This window comes from Oreochromis niloticus, unplaced genomic scaffold (genome assembly GCF_001858045.2).
Source record: "Oreochromis niloticus isolate F11D_XX unplaced genomic scaffold, O_niloticus_UMD_NMBU tig00002392_pilon, whole genome shotgun sequence".
Taxonomy (NCBI): Eukaryota; Metazoa; Chordata; class Actinopteri; order Cichliformes; family Cichlidae; genus Oreochromis; species Oreochromis niloticus.
The window spans coordinates 60,660-83,698 of NW_020327636.1; the positions used below are offsets into that span (position 1 = coordinate 60,660).

At 36.9% G+C, this 23,039-nt stretch overlaps 1 protein-coding gene and 1 non-coding gene across 4 annotated transcripts; both read left to right on the forward strand.

Moving 5' to 3' along the window:
• The first annotated feature begins 8,401 nt into the window (after positions 1–8,401).
• Positions 8,402–13,828, forward strand: LOC109200676 (B-cell receptor CD22-like). 3 transcript variants are annotated; one of them, XM_019356253.2, is made up of 8 exons: positions 8,404–8,482; positions 9,579–9,962; positions 11,302–11,607; positions 11,695–11,955; positions 12,410–12,670; positions 12,852–12,924; positions 13,079–13,118; positions 13,224–13,824. In XM_019356253.2, the coding sequence occupies exons 1-8, from the start codon at positions 8,440–8,442 to the stop codon at positions 13,470–13,472; spliced, it is 1,617 nt and encodes a 538-aa protein (XP_019211798.1). In that variant the 5' UTR covers positions 8,404–8,439; the 3' UTR covers positions 13,473–13,824. The 3 variants fall into 3 exon arrangements, with proteins under 3 accessions (XP_019211801.1, XP_019211798.1, XP_019211799.1); XM_019356256.2 differs by lacking the exon at positions 12,410–12,670 and having other exon boundaries at positions 8,402–8,482; positions 13,224–13,828; XM_019356254.2 differs by lacking the exon at positions 11,695–11,955 and having other exon boundaries at positions 8,408–8,482; positions 13,224–13,818.
• Positions 13,829–21,427: 7,599 nt separating this feature from the next.
• Positions 21,428–21,953, forward strand: LOC102080534 (uncharacterized). Its single transcript, XR_002060832.2, has 3 exons — positions 21,428–21,493; positions 21,637–21,700; positions 21,868–21,953. It is a non-coding gene; the product is annotated as an uncharacterized LOC102080534 (transcript).
• The last annotated feature ends 1,086 nt before the right edge of the window (positions 21,954–23,039 follow it).

Genomic DNA, 23,039 nt, shown 5'->3' on the forward strand with positions numbered 1-23,039 from the left:
GCTGTGTGATTTATTACTATTACTGAAGGTTACTCGCCATACCAATACCAGCTAGATTTTTAAATCTTAATATAAAATAAGTAACAGTAGGTTGGACATTAGGTAAGGCTGCACTTTTTGTAGCGATCTAGTAAGAAAACTATTCCGCGCGTATATAAAACAGATCCGCGGCTCCGAACTGTAGTAAAGGGACCTCTGGCTAATACGTCAGGTTTAGTGTCGGGCTCGTAGCCGAAAACTAGCTTTACTTTGTTGTCTGGGTCAACTTTGCTAGCGAGAGAAAGAGAGAAGCGTTGAAAGGCTGCACCAACGGAACTTATTGTTTCAGAGGAAAACACAAACACAGTGAACAGTCGAGTCTAAATAGCTTACTTACAACTGGGCTCATCAGGCACTCCAAAGTGCAGTGGTTATTATTATATTTACATGCTTCCATCTCCCGTTTCTGGTTGGTGACAACTCCTACTTTTCGTCTCTCCTTTTTCTCCCTCCCTCGCGCTCATGGCAGTCCATTCTGGCACTCCATCCCTGCAGCACGGACTACATTGCCAATGAGGCTACATTCTTTAGGGCTATGCCTGTAACACTCTGCCTATTGCCTTCATATTAAATCTTTTTCTGAATAATAATTAAAAAAAATATTTCTTCACGTCATTATGCGGGCCACAGTAGAGATGAGATGAGAGCCAGGCATTAGAGCCTCTAAATGTGTGTTTTGTTTGGGTTTCCACCGGCATGGAATTATGAAAAATAGAGAGGGCATATGAAACAGGAAAAGACAGCCATGTAATACATTTATTTCAACAAAGCAACTGGATTCTGAATATCTCCTTTTTAAATGGTAACTGTAACGGAATACAGTTACTCATATTTTGTATTTTAAATATGTAACGCCGGTACATGTATTATGTTACTGCCCAACACTGGTCGGGGTTAACTACCTTGGTCAGGACTACACCAGGTATCTTACATGGACCTGTCAGGAATGAGGCGGCCATTTTTAGTGGCTGTATCTCACATCTGTTCTCTTTTTCTGATTTCAACAGAAAATGTTGTTTGCAGCATCAAATAACTTCATCCTTACTTCAACCCCGCATACTGTGCAGACACATACTGAAGGAATATTTACACTGAACTACATAAATCAATCACACTTCCATTAATTACAAGAGACAAATTTTAAAACTTTTCATGACAAATGATATTTTCCCTCCTCTTGTTTGTGTAACCAAACCTGACTCACAGACTGAATCAAACATAGAACAAACCTGATGACACGAATCAAGCACATTCAGATTGGAGTTTTTGGTGGATTCAGCCCACAAAAAGCTGAAAACTTGTGTGGTTGTCACAATAAAAATCTTTTTCTTTTTTCATATATTTTATGTTATAAATTGGTTTATTGTGCATTGCACTGAATTACTAAGCAGCTGAAACAGCTGCATGTTAATACTGGGAGAAATGACTATTTGCTTAAGCAGACTGTGAATCACAGTCACAGCTGGCTGTCTTTAACAGTCTTATAATTAATCTGTCTTAGATACGCTGACTTATGCAAACCTGTGTTAATTAATGATAGTCTTGTTTAATATGTTGTCTTGTTCAGAAGTGTGCAACACTCATTGCCTCATTGTTTCACAGAATAATATTATTCATTTTCTGCAAATGTGTCCAGAAGGTGTTACTGTGGAGATCAGTGTCAGACTATTTCATCTGTGACTGAATCAAACATCCGTGTCAGTGGTTCACAAAGGCTCGCTTTACCCGTCACTAAGATTCAGTTTTCAGTAACTGATAAACATCAAAAGGCCAGAGCAGCTCTACCACACTGAGTAGGTCAAATATTTGGCAATGAGTGGAGAGAAGAGTTGGAGTGACTCTGTAGAAGGAAGCACAGTTAGTGAGCCAAACAGAGGGTGTAGAGGTCATTGTTGTTGAGGGCTGACTGAACAAGAGTGTGAGGCTTTAGCAGCCTCAGTCTCTTCTTTTGAAGAGTTTGTATGTTCTCCCCATGTTACCATGTTGTTCTCTGGTTTTCCCCAGTATCCAAAAAAGTCCAAATCATTGGCAACTCACAATCAATCACTTAATCTGGCTCTTAATTTGAAAATGAAGCTGATTATCTGGGCATTACACGTCTAGTTGAAAGTTTTGCAGTAAATCTAATTCACCCCTAGAGGGAGAGAAAAACACAAATAAAAAGTTTGTGGTTTGTGATTGAAGATACAGTTTACTCATTAATGTCTTACTGGATAGATTTGACATAAAACAACACTGAACCATGTAAATAGAGGAGCTAGATATAAAATAATTATTAATTAGAATTATTAAGCTATTAAGATGTGAAGAATCAGCTGTCTGCTCTTGCTGCCCAACAACCAAACTGTACTTACTGTGGTGTTACAATGAAGTGTCTCTTGATATGTGATTATTGTTGGTGTTGAAGAAATCACTCCAGACATGATGAAAGAGAAATATATTTAGATTTTGACTGATGTTTAATTGTATTTATCAACAGATAAATGACTCATTAAATAAAAGAAGAAACATTTAAACACATTGAGGTTGTTGATTAAAAGGAAGCTGCAGACAAAGTTTCTGCAACCTGTGTGAGAACAGAGCTTTCTGCAATAACTTTATAATAAATGTTAGATTCATGTCAAAGAAACATCAATATGAATGCCAGGGCCCAGCAGAACATCACACTGTAACAAGATGATCAGTGTTATTCACTTCACTGTAGCTGTGACTTCAGTATTACCGTTGTGTAGGTGCTGAACAGAAAACCTTTCTGTATAAGGCTACATCTGTCTTCAGTTTTTTCTTTGTTAAATCTAATATCAAATTTAAGTAAAGATTGTAACTCTGCGATATGTTTGTAATGTTGTAATACTGTTTAATACAACAAGCAAATAGGATAAAGCTTCTAGGCTTGGATGAAAATGTTTAAGATTGAAAAGATCATTAGTTCATTTGCACCCTGATGAAATTGAGCTGACTTCCTTATTCACAGGAAGACGAGAACTTTGTAACTTTATAGTACTGAGAGAGCAGGTCTGAGAACCAAGAGCACAAATCGGGAGTTATATAAAAATCCAAAAGTCTTTGTTTAGATAAAACACAAGCAGATAAAAAAAATGTGAGCAAAGTACAAAAATCAAGATCAGCACAAGCAAGAGAAAGTCTTGTGACTTTGGTGGAAACCATCTGCTGTATGTGCAAAAATTTTAATGAGAGTGTCAAATTGTTGAATATTGTCATTGTGTTTCTTAAATTTGTGAAGTCTTAGTTCAAGCAGTAGGATCAAAGCCATTCCTTTGATCCTGACCACCTCTCCAGCCAATTTGGTGCTGGGGGAGGCTGACAGGGGTTTTATTGTAGATACATTCTATCTGAAAGATCTGTTTCTTGTGTTGTAAGCTTCCTGCTTTTATGATCCTTTTGGTGAGCAGGAGGTCACACAAACGCACCCCCATGACACACACACACACACACACACACACACACACACACACACGTTCTTGCACATGCATACAGGTGCACACACATACACACACACACACAGTGCCTTGTCTTTGTAACCAAGGGGGGTTTTACGGAGGGAGGTGCTATGATGTGTATTGTAACAGTTTGTCAATAAAAAGGCTACAAGGAGAGTTGCTCTTTGAAGGATTTGGCCTAAAGACAAGTGAGGGGCATTGTTCCACCGCCTGGTTCTGACCAAAGCTTCCCTCGTTAGCGAGTTAAAGACCAGTTGAAGATGTTCTGTTTTGTCTTGTGTTTTTCATGAGGAATAAGTCTCTAAACTAGCGGGGCCTGTGGAAACACAGACTCAACAGAGAGAATGTGAGTGGAGAGTTAATATGTGGGTGGAGGGTCAGGTCAATTTAGAGACAGGCATGTGGGAGTGGCAGCACTGGAAGTGAGAGCAGAGTGCATGATGGGAACATAAAAAGCAGACTGACAGAATACAGAAAGACAGAAAACCAAAAGCATCACAGGTCTGTTTGCTTTGACATTACAACATCTAAACAGAGAAGTGTTTCACTCGCTGTGTTTCTGCTGGAATCACACATTGACTTTTACTTTGTTGTGTCGCTCTGTAGCAGTCTGATCATTATGTAAGAAAACATTTTTTACATCTTACTGAATTTACATTCATTTATATTTCATGTTTCTCGATTCAATGATTGAGATGATTTTAACTGATTTAAAAGTGAGAATATTTCTTGATTTGATCATTTATTTGCACAATTGCTTTTTGTGCTTTTCATATTTTTCCAGGTGATGAGTTTTGTGACAGTCCAGTCTGTGAACATCATGACAGACATCCTGTTACTGAGTCTCCTCTTTATTCCAACTGAGCCGTCTCCTTTCAGTCATTTGCAGTCTGACAGATCAGTGCAGATAGAGATACTTTACAAAGTCACACAGTTTATACTGAAGGTGTTGAGAAAAAAGAAACACATGTTTACTCAACTCATGTGTACAGGGAGTGCAGAATTATTAGGCAAATGAGTATTTTGTCCACATCATCCTCTTCATGCATGTTGTCTTACTCCAAGCTGTATAGGCTCGAAAGCCTACTACCAATTAAGCATATTAGGTGATGTGCATCTCTGTAATGAGAAGGGGTGTGGTCTAATGACATCAACACCCTATTTCGGGTGTGCATAATTATTAGGCAACTTCCTTTCCTTTGGCAAAATGGGTCAAAAGAAGGACTTGACAGGCTCAGAAAAGTCAAAAATAGTGAGATATCTTGCAGAGGGATGCAGCAGTCTTAAAATTGCAAAGCTTCTGAAGCGTGATCATCGAACAATCAAGCATTTCATTCAAAATAGTCAACAGGGTCGCAAGAAGTGTGTGGAAAAACCAAGGCGCAAAATAACTGCCCATGAACTGAGAAAAGTCAAGCGTGCAGCTGCCAAGATGCCACTTGCCACCAGTTTGGCCATATTTCAGAGCTGCAACATCAGAGCTGCCAAGGTAAGAAAGGCTGAAAGACGACCACCACTGAACAAGACACACAAGCTGAAACGTCAAGACTGGGCCAAGAAATATCTCAAGACTGATTTTTCTAAGGTTTTATGGACTGATGAAATGAGAGTGAGTCTTGATGGGCCAGATGGATGGGCCCGTGGCTGGATTGGTAAAGGGCAGAGAGCTCCAGTCCGACTCAGACGCCAGCAAGGTGGAGGTGGAGTACTGGTTTGGGCTGGTATCATCAAAGATGAGCTTGTGGGGCCTTTTCGGGTTGAGGATGGAGTCAAGCTCAACTCCCAGTCCTACTGCCAGTTTCTGGAAGACACCTTCTTCAAGCAGTGGTACAGGAAGAAGTCTGCATCCTTCAAGAAAAACATGATTTTCATGCAGGACAATGCTCCATCACACGCGTCCAAGTACTCCACAGCGTGGCTGGCAAGAAAGGGTATAAAAGAAGAAAAACTAATGACATGGCCTCCTTGTTCACCTGATCTGAACCCCATTGAGAACCTGTGGTCCATCATCAAATGTGAGATTTACAAGGAGGGAAAACAGTACACCTCTCTGAACAGTGTCTGGGAGGCTGTGGTTGCTGCTGCACGCAATGTTGATGGTGAACAGATCAAAACACTGACAGAATCCATGGATGGCAGGCTTTTGAGTGTCCTTGCAAAGAAAGGTGGCTATATTGGTCGCTGATTTGTTTTTGTTTTGTTTTTGAATGTCAGAAATGTATATTTGTGACTGTGGAGATGTTATATTGGTTTCACTGGTAAAAATAAATAATTGAAATGGGTATATATTTGGTTTTTGTTAAGTTGCCTAATAATTATGCACAGTAATAGTCACCTGCACACACAGATATCCCCCTAAAATAGCTAAAACTAAAAACAAACTAAAAACTACTTCCAAAAACATTCAGCTTTGATATTAATGAGTTTTTTGGGTTCATTGAGAACATGGTTGTTGTTCAATAATAAAATTATTCCTCAAAAATACAACTTGCCTAATAATTCTGCACTCCCTGTATTAGTTTTTTTTTTTCCAGGGACTTTGGCTGCTTGTCCTTCAAACACAAACCTGTTCATCACTGCACCAACAGAGATGGAAGCTCTGAGTGGATCTTGTTTGGAAATCCCATGTAACTTTAGTGCTGCTGGCCCAGAAAAGTTTGACAGCACAAGTCCCGTCTTTGCAGTGTGGATTAAAAGTCATACTAATTTTAAACCTCATCCTGAAAATGTGATCTTCAACAGCAGTGGGACAGTCAACATCTATCCAATGAAGATTACAGGAAACCTGAAGGAGAAAAACTGCACCACTCTGTTTTCCAATTTAACCACAACTTATACAAACACATACTACTTCAGAATTATGAACTGGCCGTTGAGAGCAACAGCTTCTTGTGATCTTCTAAAAATAACAATTAAAGGTGAGAAACTTTTCATTTTAATGTTAAGATTAAAAAGTTGAATGGAATTATTATTATAAGTCAGATTTTACAGAAATTTTTTAATTATTATATTATTTAATATTATTATAATATTATTTATAAATATTATTTTTAATTATTTTCCAATATCTTTCAGGTTATTCAAAAGTGTTTGCACTACAATGTTGATAATATTAGAAACTTACTGTATTTACTGACTTTACATTTGACAGAAAAAAACAGTGAATGCTTGATGTCCAGGTTTCTCTGTTTGCTTTCTGCGGTTATTCAAAAGATCAGCTATTTCTGCTACATGGAGGAAATAATAAATTTATATTTCTGATCATCATGAGCATGTAATATCGAGACTTTAACACAACTACACTGATCTCCATCTGTTACTTGACTGTATTTTCTGTATTATCAGTGTACAAACTGTGTTTGATGTGAAACCACAGATTCTCCTTGGAGGCCCAATATTACAGTCCAAGGTGATCTGAAGGAGAAGGAGTCTGTCACTATAACCTGTTCACCACTGCAAAATAAATTCTCCAGTGGTGTAGTGAATCTGATCGATTTAAAATGCATTCTCAGGGTTTCTGGAGAATTTAAAGCACATATGGATTTGAGTGAAAAACTCAACTGTGGAAAAGTTTGTAATCCTGTATTACTCAGATCTACATTACAAACTAGACCTACTCATATCTAATTTGTAATGTTTTATAAAAAAAATCTACTAGATGGACTGATTAGGGTGCTATAATCATAATATTGTTTTTTGACCAGTAAGATTAGAAATCAAAATATGTCATTTAGTGTATCTGAATAAACATTGCTGCATTAGATGGTGGGATTCAATAACTTCTATTTCTGATGTATCATATTAATTCATATTTTAGCATCCAAATTTGAATTTATTGCTTAATTAAAAATGGCTTAACATTTATTGAACTGTGATATAAAATTTGGATGAAAGGTTGCACATTTCCATCCATCTTCCATCTTTTCATGTTCAAGTTTGGGTGGCAGGGGCAGCAGTGTAAGCAGAGAAGCCCAGACTTCCCTCACCCCGGCCACCTCTTCAAGTTCATCCAAAGGGGCACTGAGTCATTCCTAAGCTAATCAAGAGATGTAGCTCCTCAGCCTCCATCTCTAATGGACCTGTACTCAGAAAAGTTGAGTCCAGGGAAACAGAACCAGCAAATCCACCAAATGAATATATGAAATGTATTTATTAACATAAACAAGTATTTTTAAAGAAACAAGGAAAGTGAAGTTGAAAATAAAAATTTCAGTTTTTTGGAAATCTGCATTTTATTTATTCTTTCAGCATCATTTGTGCTTCTCTTTACATGTGTACATAATTCCTGGTAATAAAGAATTATTTAATGTTAATAAATATATTCTGTAAAAGTGTGCAAGCTTAAAAATACTCAGATGAGTAAAAAGGTCTTTGAGGGTCTGTGGGTTATTTTAAATATAGTGACTTTAAATATATGTCTAACTTCCTCTAATACAGGATATCAGCAGAACTGAAGTTTTCTCAGAGGCATCGAGTGACGCCTACAGCAGCTTTGTGACAAAATGACGTTAATGCACTTTCTTATCCAGCTTGTTCTCGTTCTGTACTTCCTTCTTTCTAACATTGGCTGGAGGACACATTTTAGTCTAATTCTGCTAAAACTGTAAAGCGATAAGACTACACTTGGGCTCTTTTGGTAAGGAAACATTTTATTGCTTATATTCAGTAACTTTTTATCTTTCTTTTACACTGACAGGTACATGTAAAGTAATTTTATTTAGTGATGTTCAAGTTTTAAATACACTGCTTTGTGTTATTATAAGTTTTGTGTTTCAACATATTTGAAGCAAAGCACTACAAGAAAAAAAAGAAACGTATGGATGGAGAAGAACATTTTTGTTGTGAAACTGCTTTAAAAATATTAAGCACAGTGTTACAGCTCCATACGTGAAATGATCTCTTTTATTAATCCAGGCAGTAGAGTAGTCTGTCTGTGAACATGGAGACAGTCAGCATGTTAGTGATTGTCCTGTTTGTTTCAGGTGAGTATTTCAGTATTTCAAAGTCATTATTTAAGTTATTTTACAATGTGGATGTGGAAAAGGACTGAAAAGCAGAATTCGTAAACAGAGAAGTAAACTCAAGGAGCCCGCTTTATTGCTGCAAAAACCAAAAACTAAACACTACACACTGAAAACTAGAGACTGGGAACAAAACTAGAAACTAGGAGCTAAGAAGAGTGAGGGGAAACAGGAGCTCAGAAGAGAGAGTAACACGAGGACTGCAGAAGAACATAGAGTGATACAGAGTAACAACTCAACAACAGGCAGAGGAAAACAGGGCTTAAATAAACAGCTGGATAACGAGGGAATGAGACACATCAGAACACATTACGAGATGGGAAGGAAGCAAAACTGAAAACATTAACAAAGGACACAAGACTGTCAAAGTAAAACAGGAAACAAGAGGCATTCACAAAAACACAGACTTGACACTGAGACGTGAAGAAATGACGGACTGGGGAAACACAGGGGATTAACAAACCGTGAGCACAGAGACAAGAGTAACAAACTGAGAAACACAGAAGAATGACCACAGAGACAGAAATAAACATATACGATAGACTACACAGGGAGGGAGCAATGAGAACAGACTAAATGAAATTCACAACTAGAAATACAAATAAACCAGGAAAAGAACGAGGAAACTAAACAATCCTGAAAATCCTAAAATCAGAAAACTGTAGACTTCATTTAGTAACAAAGTGAACATAGAGCTACTTTTTGTCCTTACTTTAAATTAAAATGTTTAAGTACAAAGAGTTAAAAACAGGGGGAAACAAATGTTTGTTGGCACTTTCAAGCATTACAATAGACAGTTTTTGAAACTCTGATTGTGAAGATTTCCATCATACATCCAAACAGCAGATGGTGGTGGAAATGTTCCCGTTTTCACTAGAATATCAGTTAAATGTTTAATTTAACAAGAAAATATGCAAATAAAAATATTTTCTCACTAACTAAAGTGAAGAGAATACTTTGATTAGAGATTAGATTTTTGTTTGGGAGTAGAAAAACATGTAGTTAATTTGTTTAATATTAATGTGCGAATGGATTAATCATTAAATTGTGTTTACAGGTGCTTTGGCTGGTTGTTCTGATAAAACAGCACTCTCCATAACTGCACCAAAGCAGCTGGAAGCACTGAGTGGATCTTGTTTGCAAATCCCATGTAGCTTCACACCCAAAGCAGGACAGACATTTGACAGCACAAGAAAAACCTTTGGAGTGTGGATTAAAAATCAATCCCAATTTGGCAATAATAAAGGCAATGTGATCTTCAACAGTAGTGGAGCAGTTAGCACCTCTCCAATGAGTATTACTGGGAACCTGAGTCAGAAAGACTGCACCACTCTGTTTTCTAATTTAACCACCACATACACAGACACATACTTCTTCAGAGTAGAGAGTGAACCATTCAAGGCGACAGCTGCTTGTGATCCTCTTCAAATAACAGTCAGAGGTAAAGAAAGTCTGAAGTTTTTAATTTGTTTATAAAGTAAAATTACCTTTTTCTTTATGAAACTCCCTCTTTATTACTTAAATCATTATCAACAGTATCTGTCTTAGCTAAAAGTAACAATACTATCACAATGATTGTCCTGATTTATTTCACTATTTTAAAAAAATTTTTTCCCAAAAAACCTCCAACAGTTGTAAGAAATAAGAAAAAAAACTAAATTTACAAGAATAAAACTGAAATATGTGATTGTTTTTTTAATTTTTTTCACAAGGTGAAAATGTGGAGACAGGATCATTAAAACCACATTGTTGCCTATTTCTAAGGCTCATACAAAACTGTGTGAGACTGAGATATTTTAAATGCAATTTTTCTGTATTCATGCTTGAGACTAAAGTTTCCCTAAGAGTTTAGAGCTCTTTTCTCATATTTTAATTGTTTTTATTATACACTGAATATCTTTAAGTGCAAATTTACCACCTGGACTCGTTAACTAAAAAATGAAGATGTTTCTTATCGTCTTTAAAATCAGTTAATTGCATGTTGAAAATGATTTATTACTTTAAATTGATTGACAGCATTGCTTGAGGGTAATCTTTAGATATCTTTTTTATCTTCACATTTTCGATACAGAAAAAAATAGAATATGTTTTGAAAACTAACAAAAGATTTTTTGACCTCATGCAGTGATTTCTACCACAGAATGATGTCTGTTCAAATGTAATTAAAGTGCGAACAGTGTGGTGGTTTGGCCAGTCATTCTTGTCACAGCTGGGTTTCAGCATGCTTTGTTGTGTACACATGCTCTGTCTACAGATTCTGTGATTTTTAAAAAAAAGTTATGTAGCACAAAATATCCAAATGCTTTGTGATATTAAGTTTAATATAACTTTTTTTTAACATTTATACAATATCTTTGTAAAATTATTTCATTATCTGCAGTCATTCACAGAGTGACGAATCTCTCATTATATTTAATTCTGAAAGATTTAACATCAGTAGATTACAAATGTTTTCGAGAACACTCACATCTTATGTTATTTGTGTCCCAACTTTTTTTGCCCAAATTTTCAATAGATTGGCTTCAAATGTTTCAATATTTAAAAAAAAATCAATTATGTCTCACTTTTAACCTTCATATGTTGATTTTGTACATTTTTGAGTTAATTATATGTTTAAGTGATTTGTGAATGACACAGCAAATCTCAGTTGTTTTAGAAATGAGGTTGTATTTTTTATGCCGTTATTAAGTTTATGTAAGCAAATCTGAGAATCCATAATGGTTCAAACTTGATGTGCTGTGTTCTTTAGCAGATAACATGTTTGTGTTGTGAAACCACAGATTCTCCTTGGAGGCCCAATATTACAATCCCAGGTGATCTGAAGGAGAAGGAGTCTGTCACTATAACCTGCTCAGCTCTCACTCCCTGTCCACACTCCCCTCCTCAACTCACCTGGAATCTCACACAAGAGTCTCACAACAAAATAGAGGAAAACACAGATGGAAGCTTTACAACTAAAATCCAGCAGACCATCACTCTGTCAGACACACATGATGGAAAGAAGATCAGCTGCTCTGCCAGATATCCTGTGAACCAAGGAAAAGACACCAAGACAGCAGAGACAGAAGAGACTCTCAGTGTTTCATGTAAGACAATCAGAGTTTGTTGCTGAACTGAAACCTATAGGACAACATGATTTATGGGATATCACTTTCTTATTTTTTTTTCTCCAGATGTTCCCAAAGACACCTCAGCATCCATCAGTCCATCAGGTTTGGTGTCAGCAGGCAGCTGGGTGAAGCTGACCTGCTCCAGCAGAGCCAAACCTCCAGTCAGCAGCTTCACCTGGTTCAAGAAGAGCAGAGATGGAGCTGTGAAAGTATCTGAAGGAGAGATTTACAGCTTCAATGTAACAGATGGAGGAGTTTATTACTGTGTGGCCACTAATGATCTGGGTAATCAGACATCAGCAGAGATTCATGTGACTGTTGCAGGTAAAGTTACTCACCAGTTATTTTTTAAAATAAATTTTCCTTTTTTCAAGTTTTCCTTGTGATAAATTTTATAGAGAAAAAGAAAGGAGCTTCATGTGGGACTGAATTTTATTTTATGGACATCAAGACTGTATTTTATCCTTCACAGGGCAGTCATTCAGCTTTTAAATGTTAATTATAAAAGTGTTCTCCTGCAACGTCTTTTACGTTGTTGTTCAAAAGTAAATTTTTCCTTCGCTTTGATTCACCCTAAAAGGGTCTCATTTACTATTAAACATTTATTCTGTCACTTCAAGCAGTTTTCTTTGATCTCTAATCTTCTTGCATTACAGAATATTGGTTGGTGTCTACACTATAGTGAAGACTGTGGGAATCATAATGCTTGTGAGCACACTGAACATCTTTGACTACTGACAGTCAGACTTTGATCTATGGGATATTCTTTTTTCTCCAGATGCTCCTAAAGACACCTCAGCATCCATCAGTCCATCAGGTTTGGTGTCAGCAGGCAGCTGGGTGAAGCTGACCTGCTCCAGCAGAGCCAAACCTCCAGTCAGCAGCTTCACCTGGTTCAAGAAGAGCAGAGATGGAGCTGTGAAAGTATCTGAAGGAGAGATTTACAGCTTCAATGTAACAGATGGAGGAGTTTATTACTGTGTGGCCACTAATGATCTGGGTAATCAGACATCAGCAGAGATTCATGTGACTGTTGCAGGTAAAGATAAAGGCTGAAGACACTGAAGTCTTTCTTTTCTTCCATTTTTCAATTGTCTTTGAAGATTTCCATGTTGATCTATTAATTTCATTGCTACACTGAAACTTAACAACAATGTAAAAAAAGCTTTTGCAGGCATATCTTTAAGTCCACATTATTGTATATTGTTTGACTCACACAGAGTCCACACTGGTCCTACTTCTTGGAGGAATCTCTGGGATCATCTTACTCATTTGTTTGATAATCTTTCTTTGGCAAGTATCACACATCACATTAGAAGACATGATGTTTAACGGTGATATTTTAGCTGCACTTTAAAATGTGTGTTTTTTTCCATCAAGCTGAAATCTACTCACACATATATTCAACATAAACAGATATAATTTTATTGCTTCTCATGTCGTCCAGGTGGTCAAAGTCAATGCGTCGAACTCAACAACAGACTCGGGTAAGACAATACTGAACTTCTCTGTAGTTTAGCTGTTTACATGATTGTAAACTACCACCTAGTCACATGGTCTACATCACAGATATTACTTTGCTTATTTTATAGATTCAACCACATGAAGAGCGGGTCGTTGAAGGGCCAGCAAATAACACAGAAAAAGAGGAAGAAAACATCCATTATGGAGAGATCAACTTCTCTAAGCTGGGATTTGAATCACCCTCTGACTCAGTGCAGGACAGAGGACAGCAGCAGGATACGGTGTACGCACAGGTGAAAGTCAACAAGCAAGAAAACAGCTTGACACAGAGAGCTCATGGCCAAGAGGAACTCTACGCTGAGGTGAAGAAAAAATGAGAAGTATGTGTTTACAAACTGTAAAGAATGAAATATGAATGTGGAGCCTTTACGTGAAAATGTGTCATAGTCACTGCCAAACCGTTCAGTGAAGTAAAAAAAAGCTTTTTTTATGTTCACCCTCCTCTACTAATTTCATACGGCTGTTTTCAGATTTTGACCTCTTATGATATTAAATATGCGTAAATAGAAGTTGCAGCAGTTCAGCAGGGAACAGTAAAATGACTGGTACTTATATGCAGTGTTGATCAAGTTACTTGAAAAAAGTAATTAGTAACTAATTACTGATTACTTCTCCAAAAAGTAATCCCATTACTTTACTGATTACTTATTTTCAAAAGTATTTAGTTACTTAGTTTTAAAAAACATTATACTCAAAGCAATAGGCCTTTCAGACCAATTATATTTTTTATGCATAATATATCATATAAAACTGAATCAAATGGAAAGCCTCTTTTTAAAAACAGTTTTATGAGTTTTAATCTTTTAATCTTATGCACATTGCATTAAGCAATAATTAAATTATATGCAACTGTCTTTGACTTGAAGAAATTCTTTAACATTTAAACCCATTAAAAAAAAAATAAAAAAAAATAAAAAAACATTTAAACCCATTTTCTGCATATTCCAGCATATAAAATAAAATAATGTTTTGTGTCTACACTCACTCTTTCTAGTAGATGCAAGTAAAACACAGCAAAAAATAAATCAAATCAAAGACTGAGCGGCACTAAGTCCTGTCGCTCTTAAGTCTATTTTCACGTGTTTAGCAGGAGTGGGGCCGGTGGAGGTTTGCCCAGTGCTGCAGTGGTGATGTCAGCAGGAGGATCCGGGGGTTTCTCTGTGCATTTCACATTCCGTGGCAGCGTGCTAGGTGCTTGCTCAGATTTGAAGTTTAATTTTTGCTGTAGAAAGATGTTTTCTTCCAACACAGAGTGTACAGCGGATGCTAATGTTTTTGTCTCTTTTTACGGACTAAAACTTAAAGTTATGTAAGTACTTCCAAGCTTTAAATGCTGCACAGTCATACTCTCTCCCGCACTCCATATTATCCATTGTTGATACACACTTCTGTTGCTGCCACGGACGTCACATGTGCTTACATCATTGTAATGAGATACTCTCACAAACAAAATCACGGCGGTTTGGTAACGCAGTAACTAGCACAGTAACGAGCTAAGTAGAAAGTAACAGTAGTCTATTTACTTTTTTGCAATAGTAATCATTTACAGTATTCGTTACTTGAAAAAAGTAATCAGATTATATAGCACAGTCTGACTTATTTTGAGCTCCTAAAATAAATCTTACTACAAGGCTGAGCCACTCAGTCAAACACATACACTACAATGCCAAAACTATTTGCCTTCACACCCATGTGAACTTGAGTGACATCCCATTCTTAATCCATAAGGTTTAATATGATGTTGGCCCACCGTTTGCAGCAATAATAGTTTCAACTCTTTAGTGCAGGCTTTCCACAGGTTTAGGAGTGTCTTCTTCCAGACACACATTTGTGAGGTCAGACACTGATGTTGGATAAGAAGGCCTGGTTCACAGTCTCCACTCTAATTCATCCTAAAGGTGTTCGGTAAGGACTCTGTGCAGGCCAGTCAAGTTCTCCCACACAAAACTCGCTCATCTATGTCTTTAATCCACCATTCTCTTTGCAACCACCAAAGCCAAATTTGTCCATCAGACTACCAAACAGAGAAGCGTGAATTGTCTCTTCAGAGAACACATCTCCACTGCTCTGGTGTGCAGTGGCAGCATGCTTTACACCACTACAGCCAACACTTTGCATTGTGCAAATGTTTGGAGACACAGTTTGCATGCCTAGGTGCTTGATTTTTTACACCTGTCACCATGAAAGTGATTGAAACACCTGAATTCAATAATCTGGATGGGTGAGTGAATAATTTTGGCAATATAGTGTACATATATAGCATTTTTCTATGCACAACAGTCACATATATTCAGGCTCTGATGGATGAATAGGGACCAAGTTGGAGTTGAGCATCTTGATCAGGATACTTTATCATGTGAAGAAAGCAATCAATCCACCGTCCTTCCAGTTGGTTGATGACCCACTCCTCCACCTGAGCAAAGCGATCTTTTCATTACTATTATTTTACTTGTTGCCAAGTTAATGCAGTATTTACACACTGACATGCTCTTGTTTGATTTGTTATTTATTTAGCAGGCTTGTTAAAATTAATGTCTCATTTATAATGTTCAGTTCATAAATATTTATTTACATATAAATATTTTATCTTAATTGATAAAGTCTCTCTGTGATATTTCTGATTATTTGTGACTCAAATTATTTTGCTCTACTTTATGTCTGATATGAAACAAAAAAATTGTAAAGATACAGCAGGAAGTAAAACAGATCATATTTGTGAGTTTGAAGTTTAAAGTGTGTGAAATTATCACTTTGTTCAGCTTTGTACATATAAATGCATTTGTAAAATAATTTTATGTGTGATTGAATCAATTTGAATTTGTGTGTGGTTTCAAACACACATTTGTGAAATTACTCACAAACATTTGTATATCTCAGTTTAGGCTTGTGATATATCATAATATATTGTATGCATTTATCAACCTTTTAAGAAGAATTTATCTCCATATTCATTCATAAATTTGTTTGTTGATTTATTTATTAACATTTTATAATTCTTGGTGAGCTTGGTGATCACGGGCTTCCTGTCAAGAGGCTTTTAAACTCTCTCCTAGTGTCTTCAGCTCAGTCTTCACCTTCTCTGACAGCTCAGCTCCAACTTTCTGACTGTAGTAAGTTCTCAGCTTTATGGGCACGTTGAATATCCACCTTTAGTGTTGATGGCGCCATCTCGTGGCAGCCAGCCAACAATTTAATTTTGTTGCCATTCTGCAGGAAATGTTCCCAATCAGTGTTAAATGGATTTTTCTTAAGTATTTTTATTCATCTTTAGGCATGAAAAGATGAATAAAAATACTGGCTGAGCATGCACCAGTTGCTCGTTCCATTAGACCAGACATGGTAAGAGCTGCTGTCCTTTTCTCCATCATTGTCAGAGTTCTGAGGTTCAGTGTTCAAGAGACTGAGCAGGTTACTGGGAGAGGGGAGAGGAGTTTATCCCAGGTGTATCCATAAACAAAAGTTCTGTGGAGATGATCAGATGGACCACTTGGAGAGTGAGTGAGATTGCCTAATTTGACCATTTGGAGGTAAGGGGGTGGAGACAAGACAAAAGACATGCTGTGGAAGAAAGCGTGAACTAGTTTTTCAGCATTGGTTTGAGACAGGATGTTTCTAATTTTGAACATATTGCACAAATAGAAGAAAGAAGTTCTACATGTAGCCTACATTTAATATATTTATAGAAAGACATAATCTGGTCAAAAACGCCTCCAAGATTCCTCACTGTATTACTGGAGGATAAGGTCATGCCATCCAGAGTGAGTGTCTGGTTAGATACCTGGCTTCATGGATAGACAAATAAATAAAAACTAGTTCACAAGCAACCCCAGGTCAAAAATATACATAAGAAATAAACTATACATATAAGTTATGATATATTATATATAAATGGTCCACTGGTTAATTACATGAGCACATAGAGACATGGACCTCACACCACAAGCTTGCTCCCAACCTATAATGAAATTCTTTATTATTCAAATAGACATAATGTTCAAAGCACCAAAGTTTTAGCCTGCTATTACAACTGTCACGTGATGTTAAACAGAAGCTTTAGCTCAGCTCTGCAGAGCAGGTCATAATCATGAAGCAGTTCAGTTAAAGTTGTAGATTCAAGCTGCTCTTCATACTTTTGACCACCAGATGTCACCAAAGAGGACACGGTTAGACTCCCTATGGTGTGAAAATTCATGTATTACTAAATCACTTCATTTTTGTAGAGAGTGTGTCTGTGTAGCAGACAGTGAGCAAGAGTACAGAGAATGAGGAATGCAGAGCAGAGGAAATGAAGTTTACCCTGAGGCTGATGGGAAGGAGAAATGACTTAAATTTGAATTATTTGATTTATTCATGTGCTGTTGAATCATCACAGAGTGGGGCAGAAGAGCTGATTCTTTGCTTTCTGTTTCTACAAGTAATATGTGTCTCTACTGAACTCTTGTACAGTTGTCTGTATACAGATTAAGACGCCTTTTCTCATTGTGTGACTCTGTGTTTCCTGAGTCTGCTTCAGGACGTCCTTCTAGTAGAACATGTCTTCCTGTTCCAGCATGTAGAATTACAGGGATTATTTTACATAACCATCATCTTTATCATTGCATTAATTATCATTTCATCAAAGCATTTATTGAAGTTGTTGGCATTATGTTATAATTTGTGTTACAGGTGTTATCATAATCACATATTAACATGTTTATTACAGGTGCAGTTATAACCACTTTAAATCATTGAGTTAAATCTATAATCTTAAAAGCTTACATGCTGAGTATATTGTTACAGTAAAATAGTAGCTGAGGAAAGGCCTCAGTGTATTCAACAACATATTGCACTAGAGTTTACTTGACAACAGGTGACGGAAGGAGGACAAGTCCATGGGGACCTCATCACCATATTTGGAAAAGGATGCCAGAAAGGGGAACTCCTGTCTCTGCATTTATCTCTTAAGATTGATCATTGTCTGTAAAGAGGCAAATAATGTTCTTAAGATGCAAATTATGTGCTTGTAAATGCAAGAGGGGGTGTTATAATACCCTGATGTTATAAAAGCAATCTGAAGTGTATTTTTGGGCGGGGATTTACAACTGATGTTTTCCAGTGTACATCTCCCCACGCTGCGTGTATTCATTAAAATTAATTGTTTTGATCATGCTCTTCTAGACCATCATTGTTTTACTCTCGTCCTCAATTTCGGACCCCTAACAAGCATCACTGCACTCAACTTAAATAGCTCACCCAGAGTCCTGATCTCAATCATACAAAGTGATTATGGACTACAATGTTAATATGTTAGTATGTAAGAGATGATGGCTGAAATTTGGTTTGGTGTCAGCAGCTTCACCTGGTTCAAGAAGAGCAGAGATGAAGCTGTGAAAGTATCTGAAGGAGACATTTACAGCTTCAATGTAACATTATTGTGTGACCACTAATGATCTGGGACCTTACACATCAGTAGAGATTGATGTGACTGTTAAAGGTAAAGTTGGCATTAATTATTTTACTGAGTTCAATCTTTTCACGATTTACCTCTTTTTTTTGTAGTATACCTTGCAAGATAATGGAGACAGTGTTTTGTCTAAATGTTTATGTTTTAGGAAGTTTTAGGCTCAAACTTCTTTGACCATTGTTGCATTACAGGTGAACACTTTGAGATATTATTTGGTGTCCTTCATATACTCAAGGCATTAGTAGTCTTAATGCTTGTGAGCATGTCTTTGAATTGTGAGACAAAGTTTTATCTGAAACTTTCATTTTCATCTACAGATTAACTTGTCTGCAATAAGTCAAAAAAGGAAGTTTATTTTAAAAATTTCTTTCAGATGGTTCAGATCAAGATGCTCCACAAACCAGAGACAGAAAACTGATAGAAGAGCAGAGTCACTCCATAACACATCAAGTAAGGACAATGTGCCTTAAAATAGAGTTTCATTTACTGCAGAACAGGATTCGTTCGTGAGAACTTAATTCTTTCTTGAATTATATGTCTCGTTTCTTCTACAGTTATTCTTTTTGCTGCAGGTATGGTATTAATGGGGTGATGCTCAGTGTGATGGCCAGTTTTCTGTGACGTTCCTACATTTCCAGAAAGAAATACTGGATCTCCTTCAGTGTCTCCTTCAGATTCCAATCAGCTTATCAACTCCAAAATAAAATGTAAGTTGTTTTCATTTTAACACTTTTAGTACATTCTAATTAAAATAATAATTTCTTGATTTCATTTAAGCAATATGTCACAGCACAGGAGTTCTTCCAATATTATTGGCCAAAACTGAAAATTAGTTTGTCAGCTAAAATTTCATTTCATTTTGAATAATGTATTATTGTCTCTTGTCTTTTGTTTAAATGTGTTAAGGAAACACCAAATATTCAAACAGCAATTTGTCTTTTGGTTCTAATTGTCCAGTAACCTTTGAGTGGAAATATTTTGAGTGATATTTTGTGTTCACTCAGTATACACCTGTGCTTTGTAATGAGGGCAGAAATCTATGTTTTGCTAGCTGCTTTTAATATAGATGAAGTTAAAAATGATGGTGAAACAGAGCAGTTTAAGTTCATCAGTAAATGGAATCATGAGCAGAAGAAGAAATAAACCAAGCTCAACCTCAGTGTCATTCTCAACCGAGATTCCTCCTGCAACAGTTTAGCCTATCAAATCTACCTGTCAGGTACTAACCACATATATGTGACTGCTTAGCAGCTGAACCCTTTATCTTTAGCCATGCATTTAGAAAATAATCTAAATATGAGAGAAAAAGAAAACAAACCTCGCAGCTTGTTTCATGAGTCGGTGCTCAAACACTTTTGATGAACAGTCTTCAAAACAACCAGCAGCACACTTTGTGCTGTAGAAAAAGAAGTGCTTGTACAGCAGTTGAAGAGAGGAGAGAGCAGATAGGAGCTTTCTATCACGTGTTGCTGCTCCACACACATGACCCAGGGACATTTACCAGAATGATCCTCTATGATCTCATCTCAAAGCTGAAAGATTTTCCTTGGTATTTCCTAATTTGATCATCAAACGTAAGCCAACTTCCAAATTTGGACTGCAGTAGTTGCCTTCCTAAATATTATTACAGGATGTATTGAGTTCAGTGCAGCATTGAAGAGTAGGCCTGCCCTCTCTTTGTCCGTGTGTGAATGTGCATGTGTGTCAGCTGGGTGTATTTTGATCATGCTGATTGATCAGCTGTGTGTGTGATTATGTAAACACGATGTGAGTCAGTATGAAGTTCTGTTAATGTTATTATTAGTGCTTAAAATTACCCTCTGAGGATGTATAATGCTTTCATGATTAAACCGTGATGCACATAGGAAAGTAAAATAGTACTGGCCTAAAGTGTGATACTTCAGAGGAGCCACAGTGTTACAGACAAGTAATCCTGGTGGGGATCCTTCATGATCAGATTGCCCTGGCTTGTGTTAGCCAGCAGCTTCCCAATCGGGGCATGCCTCCAGTAACAGTCCCCAGGCTTAAACCACCAATGCTACACAAGACTACCTAACTCAAAAATCTGAGTGTCCGTGTCAGATGTTGGGGTACCAGAACACTTCTGAATAGTGGGAAGGAAGAAAATACACACACAAGGTCAAGGAAAAATAACTTAGGGTTCCAGTGGGCCTTTCAGTGTTAACATATGGACGTTAAACTTGATACTTTCTGTCTGTGTATTGTGCACTGTTAACGTGTAGTTTCTCATGTTTAGTGTCTAATTGTGGCACTGAAAGAGCCACTTGAGACATGATGAAAGTTAAATAAATTCCAGTATCTGCATTTGGTTGAATGTCTCGACTGAATCACAAAGTAAACGAAGAAATATTTACTACACTGAGGAAGTTGGTCAACAGGTTTCTACAACCTGTGTGTGTACAAAGCTGTAGACACACAGCTTTCTGCAACACAGTTTCTCATTTGGCTTCTTCATTACTTCTTTTTGTGTGATGTTTGCTTTAAGATTGTTTCTCTTAAGCATCTAAAATTGATTTATGTCAAAGTAAAACACACATGGATGCAAGGACCCAGCAGCACATTGCACTGTGAGATCAGTGATCAGTGTTGTTCACTTCACCCATCTATGGTTTTAATGCTGTGTCTACTTGAGATATTGATACATTCAGATAAACTATAAATTAATCACAACACAGTTAAAATCAGAACATCTAAGGGCGGACAGATGAGGAGTGCAGCATCTGAAAAACTGGAGTGCATGATGGGAACATCACAGGTCTGTTTGCTTTGACATTACAACATCTAAACAGAGAAGTTTTCACTCACTTGCTTCTGCTGAAATCACACGTTGACTTTTACTTTGTCGTCTCTCTGCTGTAGCAGTCTGATCATTTGGTAGGAAAACACATTTGCAGTTTTGTTTGTTTATATCAGACTGTGATATTGTGTTTCTATTTTTAATAACACCTTACTTTTTAAAAGAATGTACATGTTCCTATTCATCATTCGATTCGTGTATTTTTTTCATATTTTTCCAGGTGATGAGTTTTGTGACAGTCCAGTCTGTGAACATCATGTTACTGAGTCTCCTCTTTATTCCAAGTGAGCCGTCTCAGTCATTTACAGTCAGTTAACTTTATATTGAAGATGTTGACAGGACAGGAGAAAAAATCAAGAGATACATGGCTGTTAATGTCAGATTTTTCATTCTGAATTTTTTCTTCATTAAGATTCAACATTTTAATGATGAACTCTGTTTTTTTTTCCAGAGCCTTCGACTGCTTGTCCTGAGTATTCAGACCTCTTCATCACTGCACCAACAGAGATGGAAGCTCTGAGTGGATCATGTTTACAATCCCATGTAACTTTATGCTGCTGGACAGTAAAGTTGACAGCAGAAGAGCTGTCTTCGGAGTGTGGATTAAAAATCAGTCCAATGTTATTAAATTCCAAAAAATGAGATCTTCAACAGCAGTGAGACAATTAACACCTATCCAATGAATATTACAGGAAATCTGAAGGAGAAAACTGCAACCACTCTGTTTTTCAATTTAACCACAACTTATACAAACACATACTACTTCAGAATATGAACTGGCCGTACAGAGCAACAGCTGCTTGTGATCCTCTTAAAATAACAATTAAAGGTAAGATACATTTCTTTCATCAGTCAAAAATAAAAAGTTAAATGCAGCCTTGTTTAACCAGCAAAAAAACAATTATGTCAAATATAACAAAAATATATTTATGTTATTTTTTTTGTATTTAGATGATCTTTTGTGTTCTTTATTGTGAACAATAAAAGGATTTAGTCAAAAATAAAAAAGGTTTACATTTCTGCATAATTGTTGTTTAGTAAAGTTTGTAAACACATGAAACACAACCTGACTGCACAATGTTAACACACATAGACATATGGACTATAGTCTGTATTGTGCAAATACCAAGATCCATCAAAACTGCAAGAACAAAAGAGAAAATAAACTCTAAAAGACATGAAACTGTGCAAAAAAGTAAATAAGTAGTTAACAATAATACAGCCATGCAACTTATATATTTAGAGGATAGATGACATAAACATATTGTAAAAAAAATAAAAAAATAAAAGCACTGTTGCCGCACAGCAAGAAGGTCCTGAGTTCAATTCCACCATCAGGCCGGGGTCTTTCTGTGTGGAGTTCACATGTTCTCCCGTGTTTGCGTGGGTTCTCTCCGGGTACTCCGGCTTCCTCCACCGTCCAACGACATGCAGCTTGTGGGGATAGGTTAATTGGATAATCCAAATTGCCACTAGGTATAAATGTGCAAGTGAATGTGAGTACGAATGGTTGTCTGTCCCTGTGTGTTGCCCTGCGACAGACTGGCGACCTGTCCAGGGCGTACCCGCCTCTCGCCCTATGACAGCTGGGATAGGCTCCAGCGCCCCCCGACCCTGAAAAGG

Bases quoted from the DNA above. Each gene is read 5' to 3' on its own strand.
- LOC109200676 (XM_019356253.2), top strand. From the start codon at position 8,440: ATGGAGACAGTCAGCATGTTAGTGATTGTCCTGTTTGTTTCAG. The intron at 11,956-12,409 runs GTAAAGTTACTC...TTTTTTCTCCAG, and splicing joins GATTCATGTGACTGTTGCAG to ATGCTCCTAAAGACACCTCA. The intron at 13,119-13,223 runs GTAAGACAATAC...CTTATTTTATAG, and splicing joins GAACTCAACAACAGACTCGG to ATTCAACCACATGAAGAGCG.